Below are 21,244 nucleotides of genomic sequence, written 5' to 3'. Positions count from 1 at the left end.
TGGAAGATGATGCTATCTCGAATAAAAGCGGAAGCGCGGGATATAAAAAAAAAACTACCAACAATAAACGGGCTTCCGAAATTTAAGCACACGGAGGAGAGAGCTGACTAATATGGGGGGGGGGGAGACCTACCATTTGAAAGGGGGTAAGCAAGCGCCAGTTAGAGCCGGGGAAATCGAAGCAGACAGCGAGCGGGTGTTAACCGTCGTCCGAGGCGCTGTAGTTAATGCCGCGAATGGTCTCTTAATACAATAAATAATAATAGAAAGATTTCTAAAGTTTGGGTATCGAAACCCAGTGGACTTAAAACAGGAGATCCTAAAAGACTAGAGCGGTGTTCTTTGGTGTGAGTATTTTTTTTTGTCAATCTTGAAACGCGCCCCAAATCGTGTTTGAAAACTAATGCTAAAAGGGGCAACGGGCTAGGCCTAACAATCAAATCTTGGGTGTGACGATAAAAAAATTACAGCAACTCTTTGAATGTTGAGGCAATTTCGAAACAGTGTGATGTGAGATGACTTTTATCGGGTGATCTTTAATAGTTTATTGTTTCCATTCTTAACAAATCTGGTGTTTAGTTCCTTTATTTAATTCTTTAATCAACGGTTGACCTTTATTAGGAAGCCAAGGCTTCTGCTTACTCAAAAAATTTTGGGAGATGCCATTATCGACCAAGAATTTGGAACTGGGCGAAGGGTCTTCGCTATCTGCTATACTCGATAACATTTTCCCGTTTTTACTTAATATATTTTTGATTCGTTGTTATTATTTCTGACTTGGTTCGTTTTAATATTTTAATTGCACATAACGCGTATTCAATTGGGTTTCATTCAATGTTTATAAATGTCATGTTATCTCTTGTGTTTTGTTGGACAACGTCCAACTTTGCCAATCAACTGTTATGATATGACAGTATTTTGGTTTCTTTAACCCGCTTTCTCTTTCCACAATTCACATGGCCCCTTAACCAAACTTTGAGGTCGGTTATTTTAAAAGGCTCATACGCATTGAAATATTACGCAATTTGAATACTTTCTACCAAATTCCGTTTTTGAGTAGGATAGGCTGCTAGTGAATGTATTTTACGTTCTATTAACTAAAACTTAAAACGTGTATGTGGTATTTTAAGGAGAGGGGAAATGTAATACGGTAATAGTGATGGGTAATTTCTACCTGCCATTTTATGACCAATATCGCGTGACCCATGGGCTGGTGGAAGATACATGACATAACCCCTATGTGGAACCTTCGCGATGACTAACTTCCAGTACTATAAGGCTTGAGTCATGTGAAGGGTTGGAGGTTTTCCGTGTAGTACACAAAATGTATACTAAAGTTCAGCAATTTTGTTTAATTTTAAGATGGTTAGATTAATCTATCGCACATTTCTTAGACGTCCAATTAGTTTTAATTAGTATAATGAGTATAGCCGTTATCGTTGCAATTACGAACTTTCAGAACTATTAGGTTTTGAGTCATTGTAGTGTTGAGGGATGGTTTCCGTTCGGTCGTCAAATTGGGACAAACTTTAATCAGTTGGTTTTCTGTAAGATGATTAGATAAAAGTATCACACATTTCTTAGACCACCTAATTAGTTTTTATTATTTTAATGATTAAGCAGCTTCCAGATTCTCACCCCCATGCACGTTGCCCCAGGATTTCGAATAGCGTAGATTTAACAGTTATCGATATTATTGGGGAATAATATTTATCCTTAAAGGGAATATAAACTCTGGTATTTCTGTCGCCCTCGGAGGGTTCCAATATTGTCCGCTGCCTCCCATGGCTTTTCACACTTGCGGCGCTGATAATCGCTGATTGTGAAGGGAAAAAGGAAATTGATGGAAATAACGTTGGTGACGTCAGCCTGTGTCTCAGGAACGTTGTGAATACGTCAGTCTATTAAAAGAACGACGTAGAAATGTCTTTTATTTAAGTGGTCACCATTACTGGGGTATAATATTTATCTATGGTCACATAACACGGTGACGTCACTCTTGAATCTAGCCAAGAACCAAGTGAATACGTCGGTCAGTAACTTTAATAGTAGCCGCCATTACTGGGGAATGTCCTTCGTATATCATTGGTGAAGTAACATAGGTGACGTCACCCTATGTCTCATCTTGGATACTTATATTTTTACGTATACACAATTTCTTCCCCTAACTTCCAGCTTGAATGGGTGTTTCATTATTCAGAGAAAAATAATTAGTGGCAAAAATTAAACCAACCCAAAAGGTGCTATAAATTATTTTTTCCTATAGGAAAGTTTTGAGATAAGTACACTCACACTCAAGATATAGGCGCGTGCGTCTGAGACTGTTATTGCGAAATATTTGGCATTATATTTTCGTGAAATGAGAAATTTGTAGATAATTTCCAGTGAAAACCGATACCGCATTTCAAAGTGCACAGAGCCTACTGCGAACCATAGTGCAAACGGGCCTGTTACTCTTATCTGTTTATTGGGACTTTTCGAAGAAGAAAAAAAAAACAGTTAGTGTCAAGTCCAATTTACCACTTCTGTTAATAATCCCGCGTATTAGTTACGAGTGGAGCGGAATACTTAAAAAGAAAACGCTTTTCAGTGAGCCGCGGTGTATCCTGTCTGTTGGAAATGCACTTCGGTTTCATTTTAAACACGGTTTGATTTTGATCCTCTACTTTTTAACTCGTCGATTATTTGGGCGTAGGAGGCCATCTCTTTCTATTAATCTTGGAACTGATAAGCCGAAAAATAAGACTTCATCGCTTTTAACGAAATTCGGTGGTTTATGACGTTTAGAGAAAAAAAGGTCTTAAGAGTAATAACTACAATGTTTCCAGACTCATCGGAAGCAAACCTAGATCATTTCATTTTGGTCTCCCCCCCCTTTCTTTTGTTTAATAAGCTGTAGTGTTTTTTTTGTATTTAAAACGATAATTACTTTAATTGGGCAATTAGATCTACTATTTTAATAATAGCTTAGCGAAAGTGGGTCTGTGTTGCTTTTACGTTTTCGGGTACCGGCGCAATTCTTTTATTTGGGTCATTGGAGCTACGAATATTATTTTTTAACTTTTCTCGGGCTGCTCCGGACTTTTTCGAAGTTACGGATACAGTCTCCGTGTCTTCTAATGCGCAAATAATAGGCCTGTAGCTTGACACGCGAAGGTTCAACGACGCGTTTTAGCACCTAGAAACTAAATAAGACCAAAAATCGATTTTCATAGCTCATTTCATTTGGGGCGTGGTTCTCCCATTATTGATACTGTAGAGAGAGACAGGGAGACGGGCGAACATTGACTTCGGACGAGATCTCTTGTCTATTTCGACACCTCCCCCGCCCCCGTTTATATGTAAAGAACATGACTGCACATTTGTTGAACTACAGTATTCTAGATTCATCCCAACTTCTCGCCAGGCCCCCGATTGTTAGGGCTCCATTTGGTCCACTAGAGGGGAGTTGTGAGACGTAATATTATAATATTTTCCGTAAGTTGTTGAGGGGGTGCAAAACGGCCCTCTAAACCCCACGGGCAAACGGTGCCCATGGGTTTCAAGTGGTATCAATGCGACCCTGGCCAGACATAAGTCAATGGCGCAGGCTATATCTAAAGATCCCCATGTTAATTTACATACAGTCAAAGCTACAAAACTAGGGCTTAACTATTTTAGTTTCAACAGGGAATGCGCAAAATCCTTTGTGTATGCAACTGCTTCTACCTAGTTTATAGTGGGGAGTTTGACTTGTAACTCTAAAGGGCTGTTTAATGCTTTCCCACAGATTTTACTGCTAGTGAGAGAGCCTAACCCAACATAAACTGATAAGCGATTTCCTGTTTTATGTCGTCTGAAGAGCTTTTTTAATTTATTTGACATAAAAAACGTCTTAGGAAATCATGTGATTTTTATCAAAAGTCTTGTGATTTTAAAGTTCTTTTTGTAATGTGGGTTGTGTAGCTTAGTGCAGATTAGTATCGGAAATTTATTTTCAAGGAGGTACGGTTGATATTAATTTTTAACAAGTTCCAGGCAATTCTAGCAGTATTTCTGAAATTAATATTGGAGTTAAGACATATTTTTTTCTTTTTTTCCCTTTGGGGCAGGCAATGCATCATCACGGGTTGATGAAAGTGTGCCCATTGGGTGTGGTGCTGGTAACCACCCTGATGACATTTGTCACTTTGGCTGACGAACCAGACAGAAAAGTTCCTTTCCCTCCCACCATGATTAAACAACCCCCTCACGAACAACTTTACCAGGTTTCTCAAACCCAGGATGAACCGGATAAACCTTTTACACTAGATTGTGAAGCTGAAGGAAATCCAGAGCCCACGTAATAATAATACTAAAAACATTCTGTGAAAGGATTATTCTAAAAAAAGGTATTTTCTAATGAAACAGATATAGCTGGATTAAAAATGGCTTGGAGTTTGATTACGTCGCTTATGACAAACGAATAAGTCAGCAGCCCAGAAGAGGAACGTTGATTTTTACCAAACCAGATGATGTGGATGAGGGACTCTATCAGTGTTTTGCCCAAAATGTTCATGGAATAGCCCTATCAAATTCAGTCTTCCTTCGGAAATCTGGTACTAACCTAACTTATACATGAAACTACAGAAACTACACTTGCCAATCATTTTAATTAACACTGTGCATTTGCTGTGATAGAGTTAAATTCCTTTCCTGATGAAAATCAGAAAGATATCTATGTCTCTGAGGGAGATCCTCTGACTCTACAGTGTAATCCTCCTACTGGTTATCCACGTCCCACAATTTTTTGGATAATCCAGTCAAATAGCGGAGCACTTAGGAGCCTAAATAGCTCTAGGATCACGGTTGATCCGGAAGGAAATCTTCATTTTTCAAATGTTACTCGTGAAGATGCCCTTGATGATGCCATGTACGCTTGTAGTGCCACGTCGTTTTTTAGGAACGAGTACAAATTAGGAAATAGAATTATTCTTAAAGTAGAACCTAGAGGTAAAAACACTTTCCATTCTACTTCTATGTCATCTCTGCCATCTTCGTTTAATTTATTTTCATTTAATAGGATCTGGAGAATCTCGTCACCCTCCAACCAAACAATACACTTCTCCCCCCAATATTGTTGCTTTGAGGGAACAGAGATTGGAGCTTAGTTGTATTTATGGCGGAACGTATGTTGTGTCATTTAACCAAAAAAACTGGATTACCTAAAGTGATTAAATTAAAATTTTCTTGATAGCCCTCTTCCCGATATTGTATGGAAAAAGCGTAGTAGCAGTTTATTCAGCAATCGCTACAACTATGTCAACTATGGTAAAACCTTGGTAGTAAGGAAAGTGGATTTCCAAGATGAAGGTACTTACGAATGTTCAGCTGCAAATGGCGAAGGAGTTGCCCAGTCTCAAGCTATGACTGTTACTGTGCAATGTAAGACACACTTCCATTGTCTGTTTGAAGTTCATGCTCTCTTATTAATACATTATTAAATTGTAGCCGCACCATACTGGATAACAGCACCTAACAACACTAATGCGGCTGAAGATGAAACTGTTAAATTTGAATGTTCGGCTGAAGGTGTTCCTGAACCTAAGCTTCAATGGTTTGTCAACGGAGTCCTATTGGACAGTAAGTTTTATTTTTGTTTAGGTGGGATGTGAATTATTCCTATTAACTGTTATTGATATTTTGCAGAGGCTCCTTCTAATAAGAGAAGGAAAGTTGAAGGAAATATGCTTGTCCTCAATGATCTGGTCAAAACTGACACTGCAGTATATCAGTGTAATGCCTCCAATGTCCACGGATATGCTTTCAAAGATTTCTATTTGAATGTTTTGGCTTTGCCGCCAACCATTACTGAGAGACCAGAACCGGTTACTAAAGCAGTCGTCACATCTGACGTTGTTTTAAGGTGTAGAGTGTTTGGAGCTCCTAAACCCACAGTAAAATGGCTGAAGGATAGTCAGGAATTATCTGGAGGCCGTTATAAGGTAATCTATATGAATATATAATATAAGAATATCCAATAAAGCTTATTTTATTATTATTATTATTATTATTATTATTATTATTATTATTATTATTTACACACCACTAACGTAAACTTTTACCATAGGTTCTTGAAACTGGGGATTTAGAAATAAAAGGGGTTCTAGTGACCGATCAGGGGGATTATTCCTGTTACGCGTCTAATAAATTTAATGACGTGCAGGCTAGTGGGAAACTGGAAGTGAAAGGTATTGATATCATTTTTCACTATTCTAATTCAACTCGTTTCAATATTTGATCTTTTTTTCTTGGAAATTTAATTATAGGAAAAACGCAAATCATGAAACCACCGGAAAATTTCGAAGTAGCAGCTGATAAATCTGCAACTTTTCGTTGTAATGCCGATTACGATCCCAGCTTGGACATATCTATTCAGTGGCTCTTCAATGGGCAACCCATTGATTTTGACCAAGACCCTCGTATGGTTCAATCCGCTGATAATTCTTTAACCATTACCAAAACAATAGAGCTTGACTCTGGGGCATACACTTGCATCGCTAAAACTGAACTAGATCAAGATACAGCCAGTGCAACACTTACTGTTCAAGGTAAAGTTGCAATTTCTACATAAGCAATATTAAATTGGTAATGCCTTAATACTCATCACCATTTTGCAGATAAACCTAACCCACCTAGGGTGGTTAGTGTCTCCTGTGATCGCTTGAATGCTTTGGTAGAATGGCAACCCACTGGGGATAGGAGAGCTCCTATTCTCAATTACAACATTCAGTTGAACACCAGTTTCACCCCGGATACTTGGGAAGACGCCTTTGTCAACATCCCGGCTCCTGATACTAAATTCACCATATCTATGTCCCCGTGGGCCAACTATACTTTCAGAGTCATTGCTAGAAATAAAATTGGTCCCAGTTTGCCCAGCGAACCTTCTGAGAGATGTACAACTCCAGAGGACGTACCTCATAAGAATCCTGAGAAGGTTATGGGCAGAGGAAACAGACCAGACAATCTCGTTATTTCGTGGACTGTAGGTTTATCAATGTTTAAATTTCAGGGTCTTTTGCTCAAGAATGTTTATATTTCAGCCAATGCCTCCCATTGAGCAAAATGCACCTGAATTCTTCTATAAAGTCTTTTGGAAAAGAAATGACAGAGAATCGGAAACATTTAAGACTCAAACCATCGTGGATTGGAAATCCAACGAATATGTTGTCAACAATCAGGAGACATTTAAACCATACAGAATTAAAGTTGAGGCTCACAATAGAAAAGGTCAGGCCCACACTGCAGCCACTGAAGTCATTGGCTACTCTGGAGAAGATGGTAACTACTCAATTGTTCATATTCTAGTTAAGATGTTGTTAATCGTGACACTTTTATCTTTTCTTTAGTTCCTGAAGTTGCCCCGAGAAACTTTAGACGTTTAAAATTACAAGGTGCAAAATCTGCCATATTCTCGTGGGAACCAGTGCCCGCTGACTCTATTAGAGGACATTTTGAAGGCTACAAGGTGAGATGGTATGTGCTGTTTTTGTTGAGGTTCTGACTTGACTAACTTTACCTCAGATTCAAACCTGGACGCCCGAAGAAACTGAAAAACAATTGAGAGAACAAGTGGTTCCTCCTAATGTCACTGAAACATTGGTCACCATCTTCAAACCGTTTTCAACAAACGAAGTCAGGGTCTTGGCTTTCAATAAGATGTACAATGGGCCACCCTCTGATACCATTGAATTGGTGACTCCCGAAGGAAGTAAGATAAAAATAATACACTTTAAGTTTTTTTATTGACTACGCTTATTTCACTACTGACTTTTTATAGCACCGGGTGCTGTGCCCAATTTCGACGCCATTCCAATGGGTTCCAGCGCATTCTATCTTGTTTGGAAAAAACCCATTGAACCAAATGGAGTCCTGACTGGTTATCGTATTTTCTACCAAGAAGTTATTGGAACCGACGTAGGAACCTTGCTGGAACGTCTACCTCAAATTACGAATCCAATTGAAACCCGTGCAAAATTGGCTGGACTTAAACCGGACACAAAATACAGACTGACTATTAAAGCTACTACCAAAGCTGGTCTTGGAGACGAACATTTCATTGAAGCCAAAACCAATGTTCTCTCGGAAAGACGTAAGTCCAATATCGATAAATTTTATTTAGCGCAAGTGTTTGTAATTTATCATGTTTTTCTGCAGCCCCAGATGAACCAAATTTCATTTGGTCGCACTTATCAAACGCTGAGGGAAAAGCCGGCGTTAAAGTTACTTGGGTTCCTGCTGTTGAAGGACATACTGGAAGTCATTTTTACGTGCAGTACAAAAAGAAAGGGTCCACTGAATGGTCGAGCACTCCGATGGAAGAGAATCAGGATACCGTAGATGTTCTTGATTTGGAACTTGGTACTATTTACGACATGAGAGTTGTCGCTGTAGATGGAGAACATCAAACACCCAGCAAAGTGGAAGAAATTGAAACCGGAGGACATGGTCAGTTTGTTATTTTGCGTTATTCTTTGTTTGCCACTGCACAGTTTTCATCATAATCAAGTTATTGATGTAATTCAATGTTGTTTGGTTTCCTTTTTCATTGTATCCAGTTTAAGACTGTGGTTTTTCTTTTTTTCAGCATCTAGTTTTGAGTTTTTTTTTGGGTTACCCTTTTCTTTGCATCCAGGTTAAGACTATGGTTTTTGGTTCTGCTTTTCTCTCTATCCAACGTAAAACTGGGCACTTTTTCTTTCTTGCTTTATACTCAAATTTTTCCCCTGGTTTCTTTTTAACCCTGATTTTAAGCTGGGGCTGTGCAAATATTAGTATATAAGGACTCAACATATTACTGAATCCATCTTGGACTGTAAACTAATTTGGTATACAATATTCAAGCAACAGAAATTATTTGAGGGAATAGTTGTGCGTGAGGATATATCACTACCTGAGCCCAGTGTAATTTCTGCCTAATAAACTTGAGGCTCATTACATCCGTGAAGAAAATGCTTGCTGGTTTTAGTAGTATTAGTTTTGAAAATGACCAATATAAAATAAGAAGCAATCTTCCTCATGCTAATAAGCTAAATTGAGAAAAGTATTTTAGTAACCATATTCACCAACTCAATGCAGTTCTCTTCTTCATGAATGTACAAGTCTCTGTTGAGATGAAGATATAAGGTCTAGTAGCATTTAAACCACAAACTACATTAGGGACTAGCTCATGCTGAAACTAGTTGTAGAATGAGAAACAACAGTATTCCCCGAATATCTCTTATCAATGCCTGCAGAACTTTATCTGTAACACTTAATCTTATCTAAGACTATTTGCTTACTATTCTTTCTAAGCTAGACCTAATTTCTGACAAATTAACGTGAGGCTCTTTACAAGTAGATTACATATTTAATTTTAAAATTCAATGAAGTGAAAAGTACTAAATTTGAACAGCCTGCTTAAAATACCTTAGTTTTGCGCTTCTTTCTGTCCATGCCTGTAACTTATTAGGACTTCCAAGCCCCGTCTAACCCTAGACTCCCTCTTTACGCTAGTATTCTTTTTCTCTTTTAACATTTGTAGTCTCTTTGGGTCTTCCAGCCGTTAAAGCCCCTGAGTCAACGGACAATGTGGCCACAGCAGCCTGGTTTGTAGGCATGATGTGTGCGTTGGCCCTGCTGCTGTTGCTACTGATTATCGTTTGCCTTATCAAAAGAAACCGAGGGGGCAAATACTCTGTGCACGAAAAAGAAGCAGCACAGGGAAGAGATTTGGACTACCCCGATGATGGAGGTTTCAACGAGTACAGTAAACCGTGAGTATTATTATGTTGTGTAATTTTGTGGTAGGACTTTTACAGTAGTGCATCGTACCTTTTAAAAAATTGCAATTGTAAAAATTTCATAATTGAAAATTTTACAGCGGTGAAACCCAGTTACCTCGTGGCAGCCGAACCTCTCTGAATAGCAGTCTTAAAGGACATGAGAGTGAGACTGATAGCATGGCTGACTACGCTGAGGGTGAAACGGGTAAATTTGGAGAAGATGGCTCGTTTATTGGTCAGTATGGTGGTAAGAAAAAGAAGGAAGATGAAGCAACATCTCCCTCGGCTATGGCCACGTTTGTTTAATTATATTAAACCCCCTCTAATATGAACTATAATTTAAAACTTAGCGCTCTCTACCCTAAAGAGTAAGAGCGAGAAAAATATAATATTTTTTTTCACTTTCGCATTTATACCGGTAAAAAAACGTTTCAGCTGTTTTGCAGTATGGAAGGTAGTGATTGCCTTAAGTCATTTCAAAAAGGGCTTTGGCCAATGATGGATAGGTCAAAGCTGGAAAGATTTTTTGTGTTTTGTATCAGTTGTGTTAAGTTTGTTTCTGGGAACAAAAAGCTCGTGTGTTTTTAAAAAAGATCTGTTTTTCAAATTAAGCTTTGATGCTTGGTTATAGTTTTTTTTTTATATAATTTTTTTATTTTATGCTGGAGAGGAGTGTACTGTGTATTACTGTACAATGCTTCATTTGTTTTAGCAAAAGACAGTATTTATTAAAAGAAAAGCAATCTGCCAATTACTAATCTTTGCTAAATTGAGTTTATCTTCAAGTCTGGAACATGTTCAAAGAAACCCATACATTCCACTGTGCTAAAAACCCAAAACAAATATCCTAGGAGCACTCTTCATTGTAGCTTATATTTTAATTTTTCGAGCTTTGGTTGTGATGTAAAAACTCAATGTAAGGGTCACTAGATACTAATGTTTCAGTCTTGGAGATAAGTATAAAGTTTGAAGCTAAGATGTACTAAAAGAAAATCGTTGTATCCTTGCCCCATGGATAAAAATTTAATTTTCTATTAGAAAGTGTAGCTGAATGTTAAATATATCTCTACACTTTTATAAATAGATTTAAAGCAGCTACATTCATAATTTCTTTCCAAAAATTGCACAAAAAGTTTGCAGTAACTTAATTCATAATATTTTAAGAAATATTGCATATAGACTGCAATTTTAATTAAGGATGAAAGGAAACTTGTAAAAAAAAAGATCCTTAATGTGTATTTTTAAACTGAAATTCAGGATCTCATAAAAAGCTTAGGAAACTTATGATATATTTTTTCACGCAGCAAACTTGATCTTTTTAGGAGTTTTTTTTGTAGAATGGTATATGTATTATTTTCAATCTATGAAGGAACAATGACAGTTTTCCTTGAAATCGTTAATCTCAATTACTGCTCATTTAATTTAACTCTGAGGAAAATCTTTTAGCCCACTAGCTAAAAATAAATAATTTTGATTTAGAAAAATGACTGAATCTATCATAATTCATTTACACAGTTCATATAAGTGTGCCATTACTAGTATCCACTAGGTATAAAACTTAACCAAAAAACAAAAATATGTATTTGCAAGCGTAATTGGCTTAATTTCTAATCAATAGCTAAATTATTAGTGAAAGCATTCATTTAGAATATGTAGATTTCAGTATGAGAAAAATGTCCTGCCACTTTTTTACTATATAAGCTTTTAAAGGAAATGATGGTGATGGTTAGTTTATATTTAAAAAAAATTATCATGTTAATGTGTACATTACTAGTTATTTTTTTTTACGAACTGTTCTATAGAGCAGCCTTTATATAGTTTTTAATTCATTTGGTTTTCATCATCATTAGACTTTTTTTAATATTGAGTTTACGAATCATAAAACTGCAATCACATATTTGTATAAAGTTTTTTTTTTATCTCCGTTACATTTAAAAAATTAAATCTATAAAAAAAGTGCATCTGAAGAATCACAGGTCGATTAATGTGTATTATAAAAGGACCAAGGAAAACAAAAGGATGTAGTCTTTAAAAATAGAATAGGTGAAAAATATATATGCATTTCTATCAAAAACAATACAGGAACCTATACTTGTAATTTTAAAATCTATGCTTTTGTGAATCTCGGAAAACGAGCTGTATAGTAAAAAAAATCTAAACTTTCCAACCTATTTGGTCTTTTAAATATTTTACCATTCCGAAGTGCTCGTATTTCTACAGGATTTTTTTAAAGTTTAACAGAAAAGTTAAAAAATTTTAAAACATTCCTACATATAAATGGTAACACAATCTATACGTACATTGTAATACATACGTAATGACGTATAAATACGATTGACACGTAAAACATTGGTAATTCATTTAAAAGAACAAATATTTGGAGATTAAAAAAATGCCCTAGACCCTTGTATCTCAAACATCATCCAAAGTTCACTACTGTTCTACATGTTATTCCCATCTAAGTATTTGAAAATATAGGCCTAGCCAATGAATCTCGAACAATATAGTCAAGCATTTTTTTAAGCATAATCAATTCACATTTAATGACGAGGTTCTTCGCATCAAAAAAATGTTGTCAATTTTTTTGTAAAGAGTAAAATATGTAACTATGTATAAGACTCTTTGCTATTGGAAATGTAAAGCATGGAGGGTGAAAAAAATGTGCAAGCTAATCTAGCAGCGAATTATTTTGTTTAAGAGTTTTTAAATTTGTCTTTTTGAGCCGCATTAAGGGTAAATTTTATAGGCACTTTTACAATTAACATGATTTTGGTTTTTGATAGATTGCTCTTAAATATTCACGCTGCTATATTGGCTAATGCCAGTCTTTGTAACTAAAAAAAATCACAAATATTTCCCCTGAATAAATTTCCTTCTACCATGTATAAAAAAAACTAATTTGCAGGCAGAAAAATATAGAAAAAATATACAGATTTCATTGTGATGAAAACAATCATCTTGAATAAATATGGAAAGAAACTAATACTTTTTTGGTTTATCAAAAAATAAAAATATTTATTTTCAGTTCTCAATATTAGGGCTATTTTGAGATGTTTTCCTTAATACAAGTAAAGTTAAGGTGGTACCAGTTTTCCCTCCAAAATTTAGTTTTGGAAAATGAACTTCGTCAAAATATTGAAAACCTATTTAAATAAAGCGCACAGTTATAGCTGCAATTTTTGTAGGCTGGTCAAAAATTAGCTTTACCACCATTTTTAAATTGCATTAAAAGTTCATCTTTAGTTAGATTACAAGAACAAATGATAAAAATTCCATCATCTTCTAAAAGATTATGGATATTTTCAACATATTTTATTCTTTTTGATTTAGCATCTTGCGGACTGAGAGTTATGGCATCGAATGTTCCTATTAAAAAGTGGACAGGAAGTTTGTTTTTATAATTGACTCAGTAAATTTTTCTAATGCTTATACCTTTGTCAAGAATAATTTTATATTTTTCATTTAAGCAACCCAATGGTTCAAGTGTAGATTTTAAATTTTTGAGAATATCATTTTCCTGAACAATTTTACAATAACATTCAGTTAATTATGTGTAATTTTATATAAAATATTTCATCAACCTCAAAATATATTTCCGAATTTTCCTTCAGAGAAATGCTCTTTGCCAAGTCAACTGCAGATTTTATGTAATCAATTCCTTTCAGCATTTTAAAGCCATTTTTATACTAAAACAAAAATATTTTTTGGGATGATTTTTCATAAATATATTTAGATATATATTGACAACTAACTAATTCGTTAAGAAGATGCCCGTTACCACAACCAACTTCAAGTACCGAATCACTTATATTTATAGCCTTCTGGGAATCACACACGTAGGTTTTTAGCAAACTTAAAATTGCTGTAACAGATTTTTGCCCAAACCTATATTAAAAAAAGAAAAAAGAAATGTATTCCTAAAATTCATTTTTGTTTCATGGTTTTTTACCAAACAAAACCTGTAGAGCCACTCTCTTGAAAGTCTTTTAGCTCATCACCGTAAAAAGCCGACCAACTATTCGTAATTTTAAATTAGTAAATATTTAATTAATTCATTAAATAGAAATTACTATTCTTCGGTGCCTAATTCAGACGAATTTTCTTCGCTCATTTTTATTGGAATATAAAAAAAAACTTATCACTTCTCTTAGGTCCACGCGACAGGTGTCATGTCAAAACCTTTGACAAGGGCACGGCCAACTTTGATCACGCGCTGTTCGCGCTACTACGGCCAACACATTCGTCGAAATTCCGCGAGCAAGGATTTTCCCCCTATAAACTGTACTATAATGTGTAGGAGTTCAGCGCCACGCTCGGTGGTTATATTGTCCCCAATGTAAAAACTATACTAAAAATAATAATCCGCTAGGGGCGCTGACGTCATACACATCTTTTGCTCATTGGTTAACACAGGAATGTCAACGAATGAGATGGCCGCTGTAGCGCGAGAGATGCGCGAGAAATCAAAGTTGGCCGTGACAAGGGGAAGTGAAATTGTTTACTAGCGGCCCCCAAGAGGTCTTTGCCGAATAACCAATCAGGTGACAGGTCCTTTAATGAGTCAGCTGGGGTCCCGTGATATTAGCTGCGCCATTTTTCCAAATCAGTTTTCCTTTTCTCTCTCCGCGGTGTTGTTGTGTTTAGTTGATAACGTAATTATTGGAATTTCTTCGGCTGTTGTACAGTAAATGAAACTGTAGAAAGTTCTTACGAAGGTAATATAATCTTTTTATTATAGTGTTTTGGTTAAGAAATTTATATGTTAACGATTTTATACGCAGTTTTACTTAGTGTCTAAGCCTAGGCTTTTCTCTTTTGTTTGCGTGTGAAAAATTTGTTATTAGGCCTAAGCGTTCTTTCATCCTATAAATTTTAACGCCTTTAAAAGTAGAGGGCGTACCATTTACGAAGCCTTAGTGGTGCACCTATATGGTTGTTGTTCTGGTTTAAGAATATATAACCTTGATCTATAAATAGATTAGTGTTAACTGCTTTATGCCCAAGTCATTTTTAAATTTAAATTTTTTATTGCGTTTTGATTACTGAGAATTTACTTTATCGACAGGGATAAATTGAACAACGATTTTTATACCTACGTCCATAGAAAACAACAATGACTTCCAGAAAGAAGGTGTTGTTAAAAGTAATCATCTTGGGAGACAGCGGGTAAATATTAAAATAGGATTTTTATCTTAATTTTATTGGATTGCTTAAGCCTGTTTTCTTTTTCAGAGTTGGTAAAACATCTTTAATGAACCAGTATGTCAACAAAAAATTTAGCAATCAGTACAAAGCCACGATTGGTGCTGATTTCTTAACAAAAGAGGTTATGGTTGATGACCGTCTTGTCACAATGCAGGTATTGAACTGTAAATGAAATATTTAGCGTTAATGTGACATTAATTCTTTCTTCAATTTAGATCTGGGACACAGCTGGTCAAGAAAGGTTTCAATCCTTAGGAGTTGCTTTTTACAGGGGAGCGGATTGTTGCGTACTGGTGTTTGATGTCACAGCACCTAGCACTTTCAAATCCTTAGACTCGTGGAGAGACGAGTTCCTCATTCAGGCATCTCCCAGAGACCCTGATAATTTTCCCTTTGTTGTAATTGGAAATAAAATTGACTTGGAAAATCGAGCAGTAAGGTTAAATATTCTATTATATTTTTAATGATCCAACATTTTTTACTTTTAAAGGTTTCTACCAAACGTGCCCAGGGATGGTGTTCTAGCAAAAATAACATCCCTTATTTCGAAACGAGCGCCAAGGAAGCTATTAATGTGGAACAGGCATTCCAAACTGTTGCTAAGAATGCTTTAGCCCAAGAAACGGATGTAGAGCTTTACAATGAATTTCCAGATCAGATCAAATTGACCAATGAGCAAAAGCCGCGCTCCGATGGTTGTGCGTGTTAATAAGACTGAAAGGAAATTTAACTAGTGAAAATAAATTCTGAAGGATAAAAGCAGTTGAAAAATTTAAAGGATAAAATGTTGTTTTCAAGTTTATGGAAGGCAACATTTTGTACTGTTCATAAAATATAAATTACACCAAAATGATGCAGTACATTATATTATATAAATATATATATTTAGCTTTTCTATTTTCCGTTGCTTATCAGTTTTAAGGGGTTATTAAAGAACGTCAGTTGGAAAATTCTTGAATGTTGCGGTGGTTGAATTGTTGAATAAAGCTAAAGATATACATGGCCCCTTTTGCGCTGATTGTAGACTTGAAGAAAAATGTGTATTAGGTTACAAATAGTTTTTTTTATCACCAAGCAATGCATTAGGATTAAAAAAAATATTTAAAAGTGTTGATAATTTGTTTTAATCTTAATATTAAAAGCTTTCGATTTGGTACTATTAACACGTGGCATAACTAGTTCATCTTTAAATATATATAACGCCTATGACATTGTCATTCATCCTTTACTGGGCGTTCTTGTAAAATAATTTTTTTATTTTGTATAATATTTTGTGAATGTTAACTTTAAAGGCCTGTGATTTTTTTTTACAAAAATTCTGAATTTTATTCTCCCTGTACAGGTTTTGGACATTAGATTATAGTCGCCATATCATTCACTTATATAACTGTATTAAATTAAAAAAAAAAACTTTAATTTCAGATCTTTTACTCGTTTGTTTTTTTTGTGTTATTTGGTCAAGGTTTGAAATTTGGGGCAGTGAGGGTAAATTTCACGAAAATGTACCCAACATAAATACATGCTGTACGTATTTATCTACAGTAAAATAAAATAGCCGTATATATATCTTTTTCTATTGACTTGGTTTAAAAAATAAACTAGTATTTTACAGAATGAACCAGAGTATGACCTTCAGAAATATTTTAGCCTGAGGACAACAGCAACCATCAACAGCAGGGTCGCGGTTGAACGGTTCGTTAGCAATTTCTTAAAACAAATTGGCATGCTAAAGCGTATTTCAATTTTCGTTGTTGGCGTTTAAAAAAAAAATGCCAACATTTTTTAGTCAAATACCACGTTGTTTCGTAAGTCCAAGTTTTCGTCTGGTAGAATTAGGCGGAGGGAGCGGAGTCAAAATTCCCTAGGGGTGTAAACAGTTCATCCTCCCCCCGTCAGGTGGTCTCATGTTTTGATGACGTAAATAATTTATTCAGTCGCCATGTTTTGAAGTTTTGCGGAATGTGCGTGCGCTGTCGTGTCTTATTTGGATGCGTGGTTTAACCGTTTTTTTAAGGGGTTAGATTGTTTTAACATACTCCTTTGGTTTCCGGAGTGTTCAAAATGACTATTTTGCCTAAGAAAAAAACTAGCCAGCAAAAATCGGATAATGATAATTCAGACCCTAACCCTCATTCCCACTCCTATCATGGCGACCGATTAGGACATCAACCCATTGCCCAGGAATCCAGAGAAAGATACAATTACTCGTCTAGAAATTCACCTCCCGTTTGGCCAGTGTTATCGACATCCAGAGAAGAAAACAAAAGACCTGCACATTCAAATTCTGGTACTTCTTTCGATGACTATGAAAATGTTGAAAATGGCCCTAGTCATTCCAAAAGGAGGCATCGTGCCTCACCACATAGAAATGTTCGCAAGTCCCATAGCCACAGTCACCGAAATAATGGCTCACAAAATTATCAAGTAACAGCCCCCGCTGCAACGCAGGGTGGACATAGTCCAGCCCATGAAAGACCTAGTAGTGCAGTTAATGATGAAGTTTCAACGGAAAATAACGAAGACCATACTGGTTATAATAGTGGTGATGAATATGATCGTGCCACAGAAAATACGGAAAACTGGACTGAGGATGATTATGCAGAGGTATAATGTAAAATTTCATGAGGTTAACATAATAATTGGATAAGATATATATATAATATTGTCTTGAATATAGCTAGAATAATAGTCAGCAGTGTTAATATGTTATTTAATATCACATTGCAATTGAATCTTGGAACTTTATTTTGAAGAAAAGGAAACTAAAAATTTCCATGGGCTTACCATGGGGGGACTGCTTTTTTTTGGGTTACCATTGTATTTAAGTGGTAAAAATTGATAAATGATTGAGGCCTAAAAATGCTTCTTTTTTAATAGTGTAATTAGTTAATTTGATTTAAAGTGGTTCCCCGTTATATATGTATATATATTGTACCAGTTTAGAAACTACTACCCGTGGCTCATCTTTTTCTAATTTAATTTAGAGAGAAAGAAGTTTTGAAAAGAAGATGAGGAAAAAAGGTTTTTCGATTAAAGCAATGGGTGAAGATGGTGCTTGTCTTTTTCGTGCAGTTGGTAGGATTACTTTTTATATAGGGATTAAGTCAATCGCTCTTTGTAATCCATGTAACTTTGCCCATAATATTTTTGGTCTATACTCTTTCCTACAATGTCTTTGGAAAGTTTAAAGAAGCATTTTAATTAATGATGAGCTGAAACCGATGTGATATCGGTATCGGTTACCAATATCCAGATTTTCTTGATTAATCAATTAGCGGTATTAGTAAACCTATTTTCTCAAAAATAAGGCAGGTAGTGCAGCTACCCCATAATATTTACCAACCTGGCCGCAGGTCTGTGATTATTTCAAGGTTTTATAATTGATTTGGTATCAGTAACGATTTTCCGACTCCAATATTGGTTAAATAATCAATATCGGTAAATTCTCAAAATCGGTATCTAATCAGTTAAATTACGATATTGGCCAATAGTTATTTTAATCTTATAAAAGTAGGGAGCGGTTAGTTTTAGTTTTCCATTTTTCTTAAAAAAAAATAAATCAAATTATATTTAAACATTTTAGCTGATCAAATTTATGGAGATCAAGAAATGCATGCCTCTATTAGAAAATTATGTATGGACTATATGGTATGTATGCGAGGTCTCATAATCCCCATTAAGTTTGTCAAGCAAAATATAAAAAAAAATATATAATGCAATGCATAGGAAAAAAATGCTGACTATTATTCTCAATACATCACTGAGGATTTTGAAAAATATGTTGAGAGAAAAAGGAGCGATCATATACATGGAAATCACGTGGAAATGCAAGCATTATCTGAGATGTTTAATCGCCCAATTGAGGTTTACCATTATAGCCCAGGTTAGGGTAACAATTATGGTACCTAGGAGCAACAAACACAGCACCCCACGCAAGGAGGCCGCAACCCGTCAAAAGTCGTGCATTTTCTTGTGTACAGTTTTCATTGGTTAGACGCTTTAGCGCGTGCTGCCGTCTGAAAGGGAAAATTAACAAATTTGTCTTCCCCCTCTCCGTAAAACGTTCTACGTAAAGGTTTGTCCAATGAAATTTGTACATAACACTGCGTTAGCGTGTTGAAAGGATAGCTGTGTTCTCGTTGAGTTTGTGCTCCTAGATGGTACATACCTTAACAAAGTACAATAACGAATATCCTAAATGGAATTTTAGAACCAATTAATATATTCCACGGAATTCACAAGACAGATAATGAACCAATTCGGCTGAGCTACCATAGAAATGTTCATTACAACTCTATTGTAGACCCTTACAAAGCCACAGTTGGAGTTGGTTTGGGGCTGCCTTCATTTAAACCTGGTGTAAGAGTTGCATTTCATTTTTCTGGTATTACTTCTCACTATTGGTATGTCGTTTCTTTAGACATTATACCAATGGTGTGAATATAATCCATGTAAAATGTCACTTCAATTTTAATGAAAATTGGCATTTTTCTACCAAATATAAAAACTTTTAGGCAGCGGAGAAAAGTATGGTTACAGATGCAATACGGGCTTCAGAAGATATTGAATTAGAACAAGTGAGACCACAATTGAAGCCTTTTTGTTCTTATACCCTTCGTTGCTGAAATATTTTTATTACAGGCAATGTTAGAGGACAAGAAAAGGGCAACAGACTGGGAAGCCACTAATGAAGCGATTGAAGAACAAGTAGCCAGAGAGTCTTATTTAGAGTGGTTGAGAGAAAATGAAATTAGAGCGCGCAAGAAGGTTATTTTATTATTTCAAATGTTTGAAACATTTGTTACTAATACGGGAAAACTTTGTAAAGCAGACTCGTTCAACTTCCGCAACTTCAAGCGCTACTATATCATCCGCTCCTGAAGCATTAGGAGGTGGAGTCTCCCCACAAGGCGTTGGCAGAGTTTCGCCTCGTAATAGAGCAATTACTCCAACTTGTAGTCCTCGAATTGAACCGTTAATTTCTGAAGAGAAAAATTTTACTCCTGATTCTTGTAATATCTTTTTTTCATACACAGACAAAGGATTTTAATTTTATTTCTGAAAATTTTTGTTTTCTTAGTGGGAAGTCCCAAAGCTGGGTGCTCGGGCACAACGACAAATAGCCAAAGTTCGTACGTGGAAATAGGCCAACAATCTAGTAGCACTGCAACTGAATTTGGCGACTTTCCTCTAGTAGAAACTGCCAGTTTTATTAATCAACTCCCGCCAGCTCTTTTTGGTACTTATAATTTTTTTCTTTAAACTAGTCTATAAATTGTAGGGTATCAAAAGTAGAGGTAAGTAAATACTAAATAGCACTTAGAACAATTTTTATCTGGATTTTTAGAAAACAAAAAGTATTTTTATCTCTTGTATAGTACTAGATAAGCCTCTGTTTTAAAGTTCAAAGTCCCCGAAATTCATTATCTATCTTATATGTTTTTAAACGCAAATTTTTAAGGTCTAAGTGATTATGATGATACTGATGTGCTGGCTAGAGTTTTAGCTGAGTCGCAACAAGAATATTTGGACTCTCTTAAACGTTCGGCTTCCACTAAAGACAATCAAACTGCGAGCTAACACCAACTACTCATATATGCTTTATAGTATAATAAAATTTACCGGACTTTTTTTTAGTTATTTTATTGGAAGTCCCCGCTAAAATTATATGATTATTGGAAGTCCCCGCTAAAATTATATGATTATTGGAAGTCCCTGCTAAAATTATATGATTATTGGAAGTCCCTTCTAAAATTATATAATGAATAAATAGAAAAATTATTTGTTAAACTTTTAAATTTGTAATTGTACAGATTTATTACGTAGTTTTAGTTAATTATGAACAACCAAATTATGAAGTTAATCCATGCTGAAAGTTTTTTTACAAAGGTTCTAAGAACAGTGTCCTTGATTTTTGAAACTTCATAATTGAGAAACTTAATTTTTTTTTAAAGAGTGATTATTAATTGGGTGGTCTTATAAAAATATAGATTTGTTTTCGGGAATCCCATTCTTTGGTGGAATCTTCAATTACCCAGAAAGACCATAATATGTAAATGTATCGTACTTGTATAATGTTTATTTAAAAGTAGGCTCTGTTTATGAACTTGTTTTCTAATATACTGAGCATTAAATTTGTTGTTTTGTTAAAACGCAAACGTAGAATATTTCTTCAGAGTTCGTTTGAAGCGGTTAATTTTAATAACTGCAATCGTTGCCTACGTTATTATAAAAACGTAGGAACGCTGCAATCC

At 35.3% G+C, this 21,244-nt stretch overlaps 4 protein-coding genes across 9 annotated transcripts; 3 read left to right on the top strand and 1 right to left on the bottom strand.

Moving 5' to 3' along the window:
- Positions 1–175: 175 nt before the first annotated feature.
- Nrg (Neuroglian) lies at positions 176–10,859 on the top strand. Of its 4 annotated transcripts, none has more exons than XM_090179650.1 (18): positions 176–347; positions 4,092–4,321; positions 4,390–4,577; positions 4,660–4,971; positions 5,042–5,147; positions 5,216–5,403; positions 5,470–5,601; positions 5,668–5,963; positions 6,089–6,209; positions 6,288–6,569; positions 6,639–7,006; positions 7,065–7,302; positions 7,371–7,489; positions 7,546–7,732; positions 7,802–8,113; positions 8,179–8,469; positions 9,563–9,776; positions 9,884–10,859. In XM_090179650.1, exons 2-18 carry the CDS (start codon positions 4,095–4,097, stop codon positions 10,089–10,091), a joined length of 3,789 nt encoding a protein of 1,262 aa, XP_090035776.1. In that variant the 5' UTR covers positions 176–347; positions 4,092–4,094; the 3' UTR covers positions 10,092–10,859. The 4 variants fall into 4 exon arrangements, with proteins under 4 accessions (XP_090035776.1, XP_090035773.1, XP_090035775.1 ...); XM_090179647.1 differs by having other exon boundaries at positions 9,545–9,776; XM_090179649.1 differs by lacking the exon at positions 176–347 and adding an exon at positions 3,025–3,477 and having other exon boundaries at positions 9,545–9,776.
- Positions 10,860–12,788: 1,929 nt separating this feature from the next.
- LOC149941470 (EEF1A lysine methyltransferase 2-like) lies at positions 12,789–13,965 on the bottom strand. 2 transcript variants are annotated; one of them, XM_090179652.1, is made up of 7 exons: positions 13,856–13,965; positions 13,735–13,800; positions 13,538–13,670; positions 13,367–13,471; positions 13,218–13,302; positions 12,993–13,151; positions 12,789–12,928 (listed from the first exon to the last, which is right to left on the bottom strand). In XM_090179652.1, the coding sequence occupies exons 1-7, from the start codon at positions 13,894–13,896 to the stop codon at positions 12,807–12,809; spliced, it is 711 nt and encodes a 236-aa protein (XP_090035778.1). In that variant the 5' UTR covers positions 13,897–13,965; the 3' UTR covers positions 12,789–12,806. The 2 variants fall into 2 exon arrangements, with proteins under 2 accessions (XP_090035778.1, XP_090035779.1); XM_090179653.1 differs by having other exon boundaries at positions 12,996–13,151.
- Positions 13,966–14,297: 332 nt separating this feature from the next.
- Positions 14,298–15,976, top strand: Rab7 (RAS oncogene family member Rab7). 2 transcript variants are annotated; one of them, XM_090178248.1, is made up of 5 exons: positions 14,298–14,500; positions 14,890–14,951; positions 15,018–15,144; positions 15,206–15,424; positions 15,481–15,976. In XM_090178248.1, the coding sequence occupies exons 2-5, from the start codon at positions 14,899–14,901 to the stop codon at positions 15,697–15,699; spliced, it is 618 nt and encodes a 205-aa protein (XP_090034374.1). In that variant the 5' UTR covers positions 14,298–14,500; positions 14,890–14,898; the 3' UTR covers positions 15,700–15,976. The 2 variants fall into 2 exon arrangements, with proteins under 2 accessions (XP_090034374.1, XP_090034373.1); XM_090178247.1 differs by having other exon boundaries at positions 14,300–14,500; positions 14,851–14,951.
- Positions 15,977–16,847: 871 nt separating this feature from the next.
- On the top strand, positions 16,848–21,013 carry Duba (Deubiquitinating enzyme A). Its single transcript, XM_090178383.1, has 11 exons — positions 16,848–17,594; positions 17,975–18,065; positions 18,574–18,638; positions 18,717–18,873; positions 19,201–19,349; positions 19,505–19,567; positions 19,632–19,757; positions 19,822–20,002; positions 20,071–20,229; positions 20,452–20,641; positions 20,703–21,013. The coding sequence occupies exons 1-10, from the start codon at positions 17,052–17,054 to the stop codon at positions 20,568–20,570; spliced, it is 1,653 nt and encodes a 550-aa protein (XP_090034509.1). The 5' UTR covers positions 16,848–17,051; the 3' UTR covers positions 20,571–20,641; positions 20,703–21,013.
- The last annotated feature ends 231 nt before the right edge of the window (positions 21,014–21,244 follow it).

This window comes from Leiobunum rupestre, chromosome 6 (genome assembly GCF_980474605.1).
Source record: "Leiobunum rupestre chromosome 6, qqLeiRupe1.1.hap1, whole genome shotgun sequence".
Lineage (NCBI taxonomy): Eukaryota > Metazoa > Arthropoda > Arachnida > Opiliones > Sclerosomatidae > Leiobunum > Leiobunum rupestre.
This window is presented reverse-complemented; position numbering and strand designations above follow the sequence as displayed.

What these genes read in the sequence shown, in the direction of transcription:
- Rab7 (XM_090178248.1), top strand. Translation starts at nt 14,899, where the DNA reads ATGACTTCCAGAAAGAAGGTGTTGTTAAAAGTAATCATCTTGGGAGAC. An exon ending in ACCGTCTTGTCACAATGCAG is followed by an intron (nt 15,145 to 15,205) that starts GTATTGAACTGT and finishes TCTTCAATTTAG; the next exon opens with ATCTGGGACACAGCTGGTCA. An exon ending in TTGACTTGGAAAATCGAGCA is followed by an intron (nt 15,425 to 15,480) that starts GTAAGGTTAAAT and finishes TTACTTTTAAAG; the next exon opens with GTTTCTACCAAACGTGCCCA.
- LOC149941470 (XM_090179652.1), bottom strand. Translation starts at nt 13,896, where the DNA reads ATGAGCGAAGAAAATTCGTCTGAATTAGGCACCGAAGAATA. An exon ending in ATTCGGAAATATATTTTGAG is followed by an intron (nt 13,303 to 13,366) that starts GTTGATGAAATA and finishes AAAATTGTTCAG; the next exon opens with GAAAATGATATTCTCAAAAA. An exon ending in TAAAATTATTCTTGACAAAG is followed by an intron (nt 13,152 to 13,217) that starts GTATAAGCATTA and finishes ACTTTTTAATAG; the next exon opens with GAACATTCGATGCCATAACT.
- Duba (XM_090178383.1), top strand. Translation starts at nt 17,052, where the DNA reads ATGACTATTTTGCCTAAGAAAAAAACTAGCCAGCAAAAATCGGATAAT. An exon ending in TGCCTTCATTTAAACCTGGT is followed by an intron (nt 19,350 to 19,504) that starts GTAAGAGTTGCA and finishes AAAAACTTTTAG; the next exon opens with GCAGCGGAGAAAAGTATGGT. An exon ending in AAATTAGAGCGCGCAAGAAG is followed by an intron (nt 19,758 to 19,821) that starts GTTATTTTATTA and finishes TTTGTAAAGCAG; the next exon opens with ACTCGTTCAACTTCCGCAAC.
- Nrg (XM_090179647.1), top strand. Translation starts at nt 4,095, where the DNA reads ATGCATCATCACGGGTTGATGAAAGTGTGCCCATTGGGTGTGGTGCTG. An exon ending in TGGGAAACTGGAAGTGAAAG is followed by an intron (nt 6,210 to 6,287) that starts GTATTGATATCA and finishes ATTTAATTATAG; the next exon opens with GAAAAACGCAAATCATGAAA. An exon ending in GACATTTTGAAGGCTACAAG is followed by an intron (nt 7,490 to 7,545) that starts GTGAGATGGTAT and finishes ACTTTACCTCAG; the next exon opens with ATTCAAACCTGGACGCCCGA.